This window comes from Salvia miltiorrhiza, chromosome 5, assembly GCF_028751815.1.
Source record: "Salvia miltiorrhiza cultivar Shanhuang (shh) chromosome 5, IMPLAD_Smil_shh, whole genome shotgun sequence".
Taxonomy (NCBI): Eukaryota; Viridiplantae; Streptophyta; class Magnoliopsida; order Lamiales; family Lamiaceae; genus Salvia; species Salvia miltiorrhiza.
In genome coordinates, this window is record NC_080391.1 from 10907518 (window position 1) to 10921206 (window position 13689).

General features: G+C 36.1%; 2 protein-coding genes across 3 annotated transcripts; both read right to left on the reverse strand.

Annotated features, from left to right (window-relative positions):
- Positions 1 to 2830: 2830 nt before the first annotated feature.
- On the reverse strand, positions 2831 to 5738 carry LOC130985975 (protein ENDOSPERM DEFECTIVE 1-like). Its single transcript, XM_057909225.1, has 6 exons — positions 4439 to 5738; positions 4224 to 4343; positions 3542 to 3658; positions 3356 to 3445; positions 3162 to 3269; positions 2831 to 3075 (listed from the first exon to the last, which is right to left on the reverse strand). The coding sequence occupies exons 1-6, from the start codon at positions 5390 to 5392 to the stop codon at positions 2983 to 2985; spliced, it is 1482 nt and encodes a 493-aa protein (XP_057765208.1). The 5' UTR covers positions 5393 to 5738; the 3' UTR covers positions 2831 to 2982.
- Positions 5739 to 6363: 625 nt separating this feature from the next.
- LOC130985976 (sodium/hydrogen exchanger 6-like) lies at positions 6364 to 13461 on the reverse strand. Of its 2 annotated transcripts, XM_057909226.1 has the most exons (22): positions 13105 to 13461; positions 12923 to 12974; positions 12765 to 12824; positions 12630 to 12654; positions 12010 to 12095; positions 11769 to 11880; positions 11234 to 11296; positions 11081 to 11100; positions 10901 to 10998; positions 9755 to 9783; positions 9623 to 9654; positions 9485 to 9532; positions 9320 to 9380; positions 9131 to 9228; positions 8971 to 9046; positions 8860 to 8879; positions 8557 to 8654; positions 8334 to 8443; positions 7845 to 7928; positions 7208 to 7305; positions 7046 to 7125; positions 6364 to 6702 (listed from the first exon to the last, which is right to left on the reverse strand). In XM_057909226.1, exons 1-22 carry the CDS (start codon positions 13283 to 13285, stop codon positions 6662 to 6664), a joined length of 1572 nt encoding a protein of 523 aa, XP_057765209.1. In that variant the 5' UTR covers positions 13286 to 13461; the 3' UTR covers positions 6364 to 6661. The 2 variants fall into 2 exon arrangements, 1 of the variants encoding a protein (XP_057765209.1); XR_009089128.1 differs by lacking the exons at positions 6364 to 6702; positions 7046 to 7125 and having other exon boundaries at positions 7241 to 7305; positions 8334 to 8487.
- Between the last annotated feature and the right edge of the window lie 228 nt (positions 13462 to 13689).

A 13689-nucleotide genomic window follows, 5' to 3' on the forward strand; every position in this document is an offset into this window, starting at 1 on the left:
AGCTTGCAGAAAAACACCAAGAAATACTGCATTCTGCCAATTCTACACACACACCCTCTGCACAACACTTGTGCTCAGTTCTTGATCCTATTCAGTTCGCCGGAGCTCGCCGGATTGTGGTGCTACATCCGACGAGACGAAGTCGTTTTATCTTTGGGGAAGATACGCCAAACCGAAGAGCACTACCGGGGCGATAATCTTCTTGCGGGAAGAGATTCATCTCGACTCGACTTTGTTTATACGTATAATTTATTTATACAGTGTATTTCAGTTGTATCAAATTATTTGAGTTGTAATTTCTCAAATTATTTACTTTGAAATATTTATTTTGTAATATCTCGATCGTGTACCCGGTTCTAACAACACTTTCCAGATAAAGGAGGCCACTTTATTGGGGACGCATTTTACCCAAATATTCTTGAGTGCAGCCGGGATGTAATCCATGGGGAAAACAGTTTTGTGAATTACTGAATGAGACTCTTTTTATTTCATTGCTGGTTAGATCTGATAAGTCGCAGATCATGGCGGGTTTGGACGTTGGATGATCTATCCACATATGTAGATGTATGTACATAAGCTTTTGCTATTTAATTCATGGGGCACACTCCGTTACATACGATTACAAAATCTCATTCCCAACCCAAAAACTACATTGTTCTCGATCCTCAGTTGTGTCTAGCTAAAACAACCTCTTTCCTTAGATACTCCTCATCAGACCCTGAATCCTCTTCATTATCACTATTTGCATCATTATCATCTTCTGCACTATCACTGTTGTAACCTAAATGATTACCTTATGTGTAATCATCAGCGGAGTCTAAGTGATCATCTCCTTCATCCACCATTTCATCATTACATCTTTGCGCAAAAATAAAAAATTGCATGCTTTATAATTAACAAAAATTCTAACATTTTAGACTGATTTTACTTTCTTTTATTTGCCTTTTGATTGAGTAAAGAAAACGAGTTATTGCTGCTCCCGATTCATATTGCATATCCTCTTCAAGAAAAATCTCCTCTTTAAGTTATGGAGCAGAGTTATCTGTCGTCTTCGTTTGGAGTAATAACGAGATTAGAGGGTGTTTTTAGAGTTATGATTAATTACATCCCTAGCTCTCACTTAAATATTGAGTGAGATCCACAAAGTAGTAATTTTTTTTTTTTACAAACGGCGTCTATTTGTCGTCAACATGAGGGGCTTGATTGCGTTCAATTTGAAACATAAGGGACCTGCTTAATTGAATGTTAAATATAGGATGCCAGATACCATAGTGGTCTATGATAAGAACTAAATTCTTACCTTTCTCTTAAATTTAATTAAAATGAATATGCCATCGAAATATATGCAAAGTTTTATTTGAAAGATATTCAGGTGACAATAGGCTTGTGGAGAGGTGCGACCATATTAAGAGTACATGTTAGAAATAGATTTTGTATTGGCAGAAGGGGGCAATGCTTCTCTTTTAGGTCACACCTTGGTTTATGCATAAAACTATCTACACTAATTTCTCTTCTTCTTCTTCAACCCTCTTCATATTTACTCGTTTTTCCACTTAGTGCTCTTTGATTGATAAATTTATCATAGAAAATGAGTGATAATAAAAAATCTCCCTTTAAATATCTTTTTTCTTTTCCCTCATTTCCTACAAAATAAAATTTCACATTTTCTCATTCATCATTTTTACTTCAAGTAGATACTCATTAGAGTGAAAAAAATAAATGATGAAATTCTCTTTTTATAGAAAATGAGGGGGGGGGGGGGGGGGTGAGGAGGCATTTAAAGGAGAATCTTTTTGTTATTCTCTCCTTTAATGGTAATGAAATTAAAAATAATAAATTTCTATGAAACAAAATAATAATTTTAGTTAGAGTTAAACATGGTTAATTCTATTTCTTCTTTGGAATAATTGCCACATTAGCTATATAGTCTGTAGGCACGTCGACGCGTGCCCGTGAACGGAACTATTTAGCAATAAATAATTTGGTTGAAAGATTTAATATCTATCTATATATAATATATAAAAAAGGAGTTTTTTCCATCTATTTTTTTCCTCTCTTTTTTTCTCTCTTCTTCCACCAATTTTTCAACTATTTTTTTCTTTTTGTTTTTTATATTTTATTAAATGTTTTGATTCATGAAAAAATATTCTTTTATCATTAAAAGTCATTAATAATTAATTAATTATGAAAATTTTAAAATATTTTACTTTCTCTTGTATCATTAAAAGTTTACAACTTTTTTTATTTATATTTGCATATGAAAATATTTATTTATTTAATTATTATGATGCGTAATACTCTATAATAAAAATGTGTAATGCTAATTTTTATTATCATACAATTTTTAAATTTATTTAATAAAAATAATTATCATTATGCGTTACACAAAGTTGAAAATTTATATTTTGATTATGTTTAATATTTATATTTATTTAAATATATCGTTTAATTTTGATGTTTGTCGTGCATCGCACGAATAGACATACTAGTTCTATTATGAAAGCATGCAAACCCGAACTAAATCGCCATTCGAATGATCGAATCCAAACCCATTTATTGGATCAAACTATATTATATTTTCTTTCATGGAAAAACTAAACTGTAGAACCAATACAATTTATTTACTACTCATGTTCCGGGTTTAGAAATTATCTCAAATTTTATCAATTTTGATTTTGCTCGACACCTTCGCTTTGTGCGGTTGGAAAAATCTATTGAACTTCCATGGTTTAAAGAAAAAATGGAATAACATTGTTCAGGGTATGTAAAATCACTAGATTTGAGTTTTCTCAACCAAAAATCTGACAATAAAGACGATGTATACAAGTGATGATTTTGCAAGGGTGCAAAATTTCATTCTTCCATATAAAGATGTGAGTACATTTACACAGACTTATCTAGGGGTAAAAGAATACAAAAAATAATACAGAATATACTATTATTGAGTGATTTTTCCTGACCTCATGGAAGAAGATGAAATTTTTATGAAGAAACTAATTCTTCACTCTTATGGGATCGACGATTTTTGCAGTCATTCAATTGCATCAGAGCTCCCCTTAGGCTGCACTCATTCACCTGTTTGAAAAGTAAAGGTAAAATTCACATTCAAAAACCTTTTGAGTGTTGAAAAACTAGAAGTGATGCAGGAGAGTTTTATCTACCTGCGATGAGCAAGTCTTGGAGAGCAGATATCCACACTCCTCAGTTAGAGCTTTTTCTCCACCTACCATCCTAGCTACTTCAGAAACTAAATTATCAATTCCTTCAGCCTGCATCAAACAGAGATGTCTCAATTTGCAAGTTCGTATCAATGCAATAAACATCATGTGACATTTACCATATCTGAATATCTTACCTTGTGGATAAATCTCTGAATATGAGAACCTATGGACTCAACCACCTTGGAAGCTGAGCTTAGAGCTTCCTCTAGCTCCCCAACATCAGCCTGGAAAGTATTATTGCATGAGTGAGTTTATCACATGTATGCACAAAATAGTCGAATATATCAATTGAGACTTATAGTAGGCAGACGAAAGCTCACCCGCACATCACCACTGACTGGAAGTCTAACTGAGGAACTCAGCAATGCATTTGCTGCACCTGATAGAGAACTCGAGTAATCCTCTTCCAGAGTAGACCACTCCTCTAGATATGGCACCTAAAGGAAATATATATATTTCAATAATTTGAAGCAAAATGTTTACCAATGCAAATAAAAGTGAATTGGGGAATGGAAGTCAAAAATATTAGCCTAGTCACCTAATTTGAGGTATATATATACGACATAATTTACCACTATCTACAGAAACTAACAAGAATGCAAGGAGAAAGTAAACACAAAGATGAGCCTATGTGGTACCTTCATTATCCTTTGAAAAAGATGTATAATCTCATCTACTTTCGTTGATCATATATGAGTGAATACAAACAAATGTTATCACTACATCACAAGTTACACAAGCATACAATAAATAAAAGAGAAAAGAATCATGGATGTGACTTAGCTAGACTAAGATTTCCCTTTTTCTTTTTCAAGTGGTCATAACTACTAAATCTGGAAAACTCAAAAGTCAGGGAAGGCATTTATTGGAGTATAATAGCCATCAATAACTAGGAATCGTGTTAATGTAAAGAAATATATGTGAGCTTAGACTCATGTGTAGCACAAAATAAAAGGATATTTATCAAAAGTTTGAGGATAATAATCAAGAAAGAAGGCTTACTTGAGCTTCAACTACTGTAGTCAAAGTCTTAATTCCTCGCAGTACTGCAAGTTGAATGCGTTTCTTCTTTACAATATCGCGTAAATCCGAAATATTGCCTTGGAGTGAAGAGAATTTTCTCTGCATACGAAAGAAAAGAGAATCAATTAATGTACTATTCAACAAATACTATCAATGAATGAAAAGCTGATCAAGAACATGAAAAGGCAACAAACCTCAGTTTCCTGCTTCTGAGCTTGAATGGAAGCTTCGGCCTTTGCATTTGCAAGTCGCCATTGCAGATAATGGTTACTCATCATCTTGAGAGAATGCACTTCATCCTGATGATTAGACGCCTTCCTTCCTTTCCTCGAATCTATTGCAGATCTAATACACGACGACGGATGCGGAGGCCGTGAAACACCTCCGCCGCCGATCTTCGAGAAAGACGAAAAGTTCAGCGATCGTGCACAATCCTTGCCGGAATTCTCGAAATTCCTATCTGTGAGCCATTTGTCCACATCCGGCATGGAAGACCGCACGTCTGTTGCGCTCCGCAGCTTGGTAACCGGCACGCAGAGCGGCGAGTTAGGGCACGAGGAACTCCCCTGATTCGAAGTGGTGGCACTGCAGGAATCCGAATCATCGACGCTGGATGTCGAAATCCTAGACAGCTTATTCTCTACATCGGATGTGGCCTCCTGCAGCAGCCTCGCGGCGGCAGTAACGGCGGAGCATCCGTTATTGCTACTACTCAGCGAATTTGAACGGTGGACGCTTTGCCTGAATCTGGACGGAACAATTCTATCCGTGCCGGTTGCTATCGGCGTGTCCGGTCTCGACGAAACCCTTACCTCAGACTGATGGTGATCTTTTGAATTCACTCGTTGCTGTTGCTGATGCTGTTTTCTCTGTATCGTTGAGATGGCCGCAGACAGTTTGTCTAGGCTGCCGCGGTTTGGCTCCGGGTTAAAATTCTCGTCGGTTTTAGAGGGATGGCGGCGGTGTACGGATTTGGTGCGTGGAAAATCGGAAGGGTGAGGAGTCGGGGCTGGGGTTGAATTGGATTGGACTAAAGGCGACATGAACCGAGAACTGACTTCTCTCACTCTTGGACGGCGGTGTGGAAGCGGCGGAGCTGGTGGCGCCGACGCCGTGTCGGCTGCAGCTCCACCGGTTTGGTCGCCCATCTTTCTCTCTCTATTTTTTTTTCCCCTTTCTAATCTCCCCTGGGATGCAGAAACAGGAAATATTTGTTTCCAATCCTCAAAACCTGCAATTGCAAGGATTCGGCAATGATTGAAGAGAGAAAACGAATAATCCCACTGTAAGAATGTTGCAGGCGAGAAAGAGAAGATTTTGTAAATGGTAAAGAGAAAAGAGATGATTAAAAAACTAGCCGTTGCAAAATATAAACTATAACCACGGCCACGGGGTAACGGTTCTATTTCTTATTTGCCAATAATATAATATTCATGATCCCAGATTCTCATCTTTTTGAAAATGTTGTGTAGACCCGACCCGACTGGACGGCCTAAACGGATACGAAGCAACCTCTTTCACTGATGAATGATGATGATTGATGAGCGAGCCCAACAAAATATAGTAGTATTAGTAGTATTTTCTTTATTAGTCAATTAGGATGCTAAAAATGTCTAACTTAAACGTCTTTTTTTGTTATCTCCAAAAAAAGAATGTATTTTTTTAGTCAATTTGACAAGAACACCTTTACTAAATTAAATTCGTCCTTTAATTTGGGATGATTATTTTTTCTCTCCTTAAAGAGCATCTTCCGCTGATCTATTTTTTGTGCTTTTGATTCATTTTCTGAATCGATGACCAAAATACCAAACGAAAGTGGTGCACTATATTAGTTTTTTATAATAATTTTTTTGCGCTACATAGATCAAATCAAATAATTTTATAGTAATTGAAGTGCGAGCTGAATTATTAATTCATTAAAAAAAATTATTTTATCCATCATACTTTATCATTCAAACCAAACGCTTCCAAAGTGGTTAGCGACCTAGGCCGAACTACTGTGATGGATTTTTGGGTCGGGCAGATATATGCACCGACATTTTGTCTAAGCTATTCAGATTTAGGTCCAATTGACACATATCTTTAAAACATTAGTACTTGGTAGGAGGGAACAAAAAGATGATAGAAACAAAATAATTAGATGGCAAGTGAAACCATGAGATCCTCTCAGTGAATCATCTCATATACCATTTACAGATTTTAGAAGGCGTCGAATGATGCAGCACCTGAGCCGTCCTAGCTACCCCTAATTTGTGACCTAATCTACAATCATATGGCAGTATACAATGTTTATATGCGTCATTAAGTAGTCCTATCTCCCTCCATCTTCACAACCCACAACTTGATATACCACTGTTGAAGTCAATTCTGTCATGGAGGATAAGTAAAATTGCCAACTATTATCAGCATCATGTCTGTCAATGATAAGTTCCTCTCCCGTTATCGCTGAAAATATCATCTGTAGATTATGAACAAAAGATTATGGTAAATAAATGAGGCGATCCTTGATTTAGATAAGAACCAAACTTGATCATGCTCTCCATAGCGTTGTGAAGGATGGTTGCCAGGATTAACATTGGTTTCGAATGAAAAGATACAAAATTCTATGTGATATAGACCAGTAAAATGTTCAACATGCATAGTAGCACACAACTATAGTATATTTGCTTGTCACTGAAAGAAAGCAATTGCAGTGGCCAAAAAGAAGCAATGCTGAAGTGGTAACCAATGTTTGATCAGCAATTTAAATTAATTGTACTACGGTATCAACAATAAAACCTGATTTTAAGCAGTCAACTTACCGTTCTCATCTTCTTCACCACTTTGAGTTGTAAAAAATGGGGTAAGGTAGTTCCTGTCAAGTTCAGTGAAAGATGCAGTGCTGCAAGAAGCAATCATGAAACTTACATTAAGAAAATCTGGAAAGTGAAAATTGCAAAAATTGAAATATGTATCTCGTTTACCTTTTACGGAACTCACTAAGTCTCATCTTAAACCGGTTTCCAGATGATGATTCCCCCTCGTAAGTAGGAGCTATGTAGCCATTGTTTGCATCAAAGCTCTGAAAATTTAAAAAGACATTAAAATCCCAGAACTTGAAAGCTGTTGTAGAAATTGGCATAATGTCAAGCAAGCAATTTTTAGATTTTTTTATTAGCAACAGTTTTTAGAATATTAATATTGCAAAGAATGCCATCTTCATCTTAGCGCAAAACACATATAACCCAATTAAGACCTTATGACAGGGAGACAATGAGTGAGACAACCAATTTAATGGCTCTCATTAAAGTGAGCTGAGTGAACACACAGAACAATCAGGGAAGAAAATGTAAGCGACTTTCCAAAAGTACATATTTAATGCAAAAACATTTTGATCCTTAGGGCCGACTAATGTTTTCATCTAGTTCATCATTATGCATAATCGTGGATAACTAGACCAACACATAGTGCTGAAAACTAATCCTAGAATTTATGCTTCATTTTCAATTTTAAAATTTATCAGCTCGCACCAAATTTTACAGTTGCAAGGAACTGAAAAAATAGGTTACTATTCTTCACCAGAGGCATGCTGATGCAGGTGGTGAACAATTATTGACTTACTTCACCCAATGGGGTCTCATGAGCATCACCAACAACTTCCAAGGCTTCCAGCATGGTTCCTGTTGATCCTCCTATCAGCAAAACCTAAAAGATGCCAACCACCACAAAAATTCAAAAACATATCATCAGAATCAAATTAAAGCCTCATATTAAGTGCATTATAAACTAAAAATTAGAAAGATAACATTAGAGAAATAAATAATAAAAACTTTAAGATCCCTAGAAGATAAGGAAGGGATAAATGCAATGAAGTAAATCTAAAAAAATTGTATAAAGAATGCATCAAATGTATCACATGACTACGAGTTGGTTGATAAATTAGAGAATCATTAAGTATTTATTCACATTATCTTGCAACCAAGAATTCACAGAACAAAGCTACAATCACTGCTGACATTCAATCGTACTGTGACATACTAAAAGTACGCACTTATAGTTCCACATACAATCAGAGGTCTACTATGAATTCTAGCTGATAAGGTTGCTCACCGTCAAAACAACAATTGCAGTTGTCGCAGTGAATATCGTCTGACCGTGACCCTCTGGAAGATCATGAACCGATTGCAGGGCCAGCGCAAATGCCATGGCCCCTCGGAGCCCTGTTGATATTTTATGTAAGTTAGGGCTGTCAAAGAGTCTACATCTGTTCAAATGAATGGTGGACCATAAGTAAAATGAGGGTCAGACAACTAAAAATTTCTTATTCACTTACCACTATACCAAAGTGCTTTCTGATGCTTCATTGATATTTTTCTATGCGCAGGTCTAACCATATTGACCAAATAAGCACATGAGAATACATTTGCAGCCCTACACAGACCAAGTTAAACAAAGGTTTAATGATTGTTTAAACAGTTCCATTATATCTTTTCTGTATAATCAAAATAACATACTGCAAGATACTACATAAACTAAATTCTGGATGCACCATAAATGGTAGGAATCGTGGTGTATAAGATAAGATATTCAACGAACAGATAAATGTTGCATAAAGAAAAAGGCAGCCTGGACATACCTTGCAATTCCAATGAATAACTGGTTTGATTTAAAGCAAGTTAAGGAAAATATAAATTAATTTCGGGAAGCTAAACAAGAAACCACTCAGAGTTCATAAATTCAAGGATACAATTGAAAAAAAGATGAATCCAATATGAGACCAGCTGTGTTGTTCCATGGCAATGTCAAATCCCATATATATAAATCTGCAAGACGGACAAAATTTAGGAACTTTGACTGAAGATACAGCAGAGACAACATGAAAATAAAATTAATGAATGACTGCTCACATGAAAGTCTCGGCCAATGATGATATTAAATGGAAAAATGCAGATACAAATTTCTGAGATTTGTCTGACAAGTTTGAGAAAGTGTAGTGCTTCATGACCTACCACAGAAAATAACACCACAATGTTTTTCTGCATTCTAACATCAAATGAAAAATAAATGAAATGTAAAATACTTCATAGCTTACTTACAATTCCTGTGAATAATATTGACACGATACCCGAGAGACCAAGCCCTTCGGCTAGCATGTATCTAGATAAAATTGAAGATTACAAAGCACAAGCTGTGTCAAAGACTCCCAGAAAATAAAAATAAAGGTTTCATATAACAAAAGAAAACAGCACAAAAGTTCTTACGAGAAATATGGGAAAAGAACAAATAAGCAGCACTCCAAGTTCTGAAGACTGTACAAGTTATAAGAAGAAAAGTGATAAGTTATTCTAACAAATTAGATCTTAATGGTGAATATTAGTACTATATTCAAATACACTTACTTATCAATATCCAGACCAGCATATTTGAAAAGGTGCTGGGTGTTAAGGCTCCACAAAGTGTGTTATAAGCTATAAACTCATTAAAAGAATACTTTGGCAAGAATGATAAAAAAGAATATAAAGAAAGGATATTAAAGCAGAAGTAAATCCAACTCCAACCCCTGCAAATTCAGAAAGAAATTAAATTCATTAATTCAAATAATTGTATTATTTGTTATTGGATATAAATGCCTAAATTTCTTTTCTTTGGAAGTAAGCAACCTAAAGTTAAATTGAAGTGTACTATGTACGAAAGGATAATTAATTTACTTATTATTAGGGAATGTAAGGGCTTTCAGTTGTCTCAGTTCTGGTAAGCCAAGTAGTAGTATACAATTTAGCACATTGGTCATCATTGATACACAAAACAAGTTAAGCATACTTCAAACTTTAAAAGGCACAAGATAAGGGAAATACTTGTTCTTTTAGTCCTCAGTACAATTACTGAGTTACACATTTAAATATGCAAATAATTTTTGGCTTCTTCATCTAAAGTCCAACTTCTGAGGAAGTATGACCTTTGACTTCCTAAGCAAAATGTTAACAGAATTGTGAAATTAAGTTATGAAATATATAGCTCGAGATTAACCCAACCAAATAAGGAAAAAAGATTTATCATGGAGAGCAATCTGTCACCCACCCACCGTAATCCTGCCCATGACCACATAGGCGTTCCCAACAATTGAACAAGCATTATAGTGCAAGTTGTGCAGCCAAGGAGGCTAATTTCGTAAAAATAATGCATCTCTCATTAGAAGCTGTTAAAACATCCAATTACAGAAAACACAAATTGGAACTTGTATATATATATAGAGAGAGAGAAAGAGAGAGAGAGAGAGAGAGAGAGAGAGAGAGAGAGGATCCGGTGAGAATGCTATCTTTCGTGAGAATGAGAACCGATATGAATAAGTCGGTATATAAGGTTGAATAAGTTGCTTGTATTGCACCAATAATCATTCAAACCTAGGTTCGAATCCTAGAAGGGGCGAAAATTTCACCAATTAACTGAATTACGGGTATTCGTGCATTACAAACAGCTTATGCAACCCTTTATACTGGCTTATTCGTTATTCTCATTTCTCACTATAACCAAACCCTGTATATATATAAGAATATGCAATTTCGGAAATCAAGAAGGTCTTGATGGCCTACTGTGACCAAAAGGAATTATAATATAACCATAAACTATGATTATAAAACATAGACTGATTAAATTCCTACAGGGTGCTAAAGACAAACCTGCTGACATCGAGCCAACAAAAGTCTCAAGAAATCTGACCACTACCATGAAAAAGTTTTGATCTGATGACATGTGACTCCTCACCAATGACATTGTTCTACAAAAGTTGTATTAATCAGGTTGTTAGGACTACTGGAAACAATATACTCATTACACAGGATAGCTAAAGTTTCGCTTACCTATACAAAGAAATTGCCATCTTCAAAGAGCGGGAGACACAAGTGAAGAAACCAACAGCAAATTAGCAACTCATTCTATATAGATTCTCCAAGTTTTACCAAAAAATTATCTCCAGCTAGAGGAAGAAACAAATAAAGAACAGCAGAACTTACTGCATCATTTAGCACAGATTCTCCAAAGACCAAAGCATAGAGATTCACATCTGTACCAAGCTCCTACAAATTTCATATCAAGAGATTGCAACTTACAATTTATTATGTTGCAACACAATGCCATTTGATAGTAAAAGAGATTATGAAAGATCTCTGGTCAAAGAACTAGAAGTTATAATAGTCGATTTAAACTAGTCTACAACATGATGGCATTTGACAAGTCACAAAATGAAAATTGGAACTTGGTAAGGAGAAGACCTAAAATCCAGTTTCAGAGCAAACAGTTGAAAAGGTCACTTTACTATTATATATATCAATAGTTAATTTTTTGTTTATTTACTGATTCATGCAGAAACATCAAACATGCACATAATTTGGGTCAGAACAAATGCTCTTGTATAGACTGTGCAGACTAAATATCACCTAAATTTTGCAGACCTGGGAGTTTCTGTCACACATAAATTTTCAACTATTCCTTGAGTATTGCCAACATGACAGAAATTATCATTATCACAAACCTGGAACATCACATCACCTGAAATATAGACAGAACAGTGACAGGATCCGTAGCTGAGATAAGTGCACCAAACATCAGACATTCAACAAAAGGAAGTCTGTAGATGAGATATGATACTCCGGCAAGGTATCTGAAACAGGAAAACAAGGGATCAAAACCAAGCACATTATGACATTAATGATGAAAAATATATTTAATAATAAATTATGAATGCTAGCATTTATACAAAACCCTGAACTATCGATGGATTGAGACTCACACCAAAATGCCAGTGACCATGGAAGCAACAAAAGTTCCAAAAATTGCAAATGTGACTATGGCGCCAAAGTTAGAAAAGAATGGTTTCTGCAAAATCAAATTCATAACAGATGAGGTCACCTTATACAGAATAGTAATAAAAAGGAAATCAAAATTAAAGTTAAAGTTGAATCAATTATTTCAGGTAATAGTAGGTTTTTTTGGGTCTTGGGAGCCAACCTAAGTTAGGCAAGAGGATATAAACAAAAGGTTCGTATTCTCAGCTTTCATATTTTGACTTATTTATTGAGAGAAGTTGCTATTCCACCCCTGGAGCCTAGATCACAAGAACCGAGCAAGTTTCTCAACTCATCTACTAAGTTCACAGAAGCCGTGAGGTCTAGCTAAGATCTAATCTTACTACCGAACATAGCAAGAGATTGCCTTGTCAACAGCAAAATAATAAGAAGCAAGATGAATAAATGTAATAACAAGTTTCTTCCACTGATTTCTATAACTGAACTAGGTGGAATGCCTGGTGGACACCGCTTCAGGCATCTGAATCTTCTTCCCTACTCCAACTCTTTCTTTGACTCATTTAAAAGAACTTTATAGGCAAAAATTAAAGATGGAGAAACTTACAGGTTGAAGACTGAACCCTGACTGAGTAAACACGAAACCAAGTTAAGGAAACACACTTACTTTAAAATCTACACAGAAGCTGTAAAACATAAACTTAGATATTCGGATTGGGTAAGGTCCGCAGCAAAAGGATATAATATAATTGGGGGCAACAGGAACAAGAAAAAGAACTCCTCATGGAAATTGAACCATGACCTGCCAAACGAAGATTTCAATAGGTTAAACCCATCATGAATTAAACAAGCGTTTAATCAAGAAAAATCGCAAATGATGAATAATTGTTAGCATGAGACCTGATGCTATTCTCCGTATTGGAAACATTGGCCAGTCCACCCACGATCAAACCTGCATCCACATTCAAGTTCCAATTAAATTGCACATACAGTAAAACGCAACACATTACAAAGTGATCGTCGGCCCAAATAGTTAGGGCATGTAAAGCTCGAATTGAAAACTACAGTACAAACTAAATTACCGATCAAAAGGGAAGCACTAGCTTCGGGAAGGTAATAAAAGCGATGGCGGCGGAGAACGTGGCCGAGAACAAACGATAAGACGAGCATCATTATCTGAAGAAGAATTCCAACGCCGGCGGCCTGCTGCTCTTTCGCCGGACTTCCCCTCGGATCGGCCGGAGATATGCGCAATTCTTCCATGCCGATTCCTCGGGATTTTTCTACTTGTAATTTGCTCTTTATCCAATGAATTTAGGTCGATCGAATCGGCAATCACGAGATGAATTTCTTCTCTATCACTGTTGAGTCGTGATGATTTAAGAGCTTTCTAGTTTAGACTTTTCAGTGGTTTTCAACAACTGGAACTTTGATTATGCTTCACAGTACTAGAGGTGGCCAAAAAAACCGGAACCGGGAACCGAACCGGAAAACCGGACCATCCGGGACGGCTCTGGAACCGGAACCGTGTATCACGGTTCCGAACCGGAACCGAAACCGTGCTCGGCCGGTTCGATTACGGTTCCGATTTCTCAAACCGCCGGTTCTCGGTTCCAAACCGGAACCGGGAACCGGGTTGGAACCGTGCCAGAACCGCCTTGGAACCG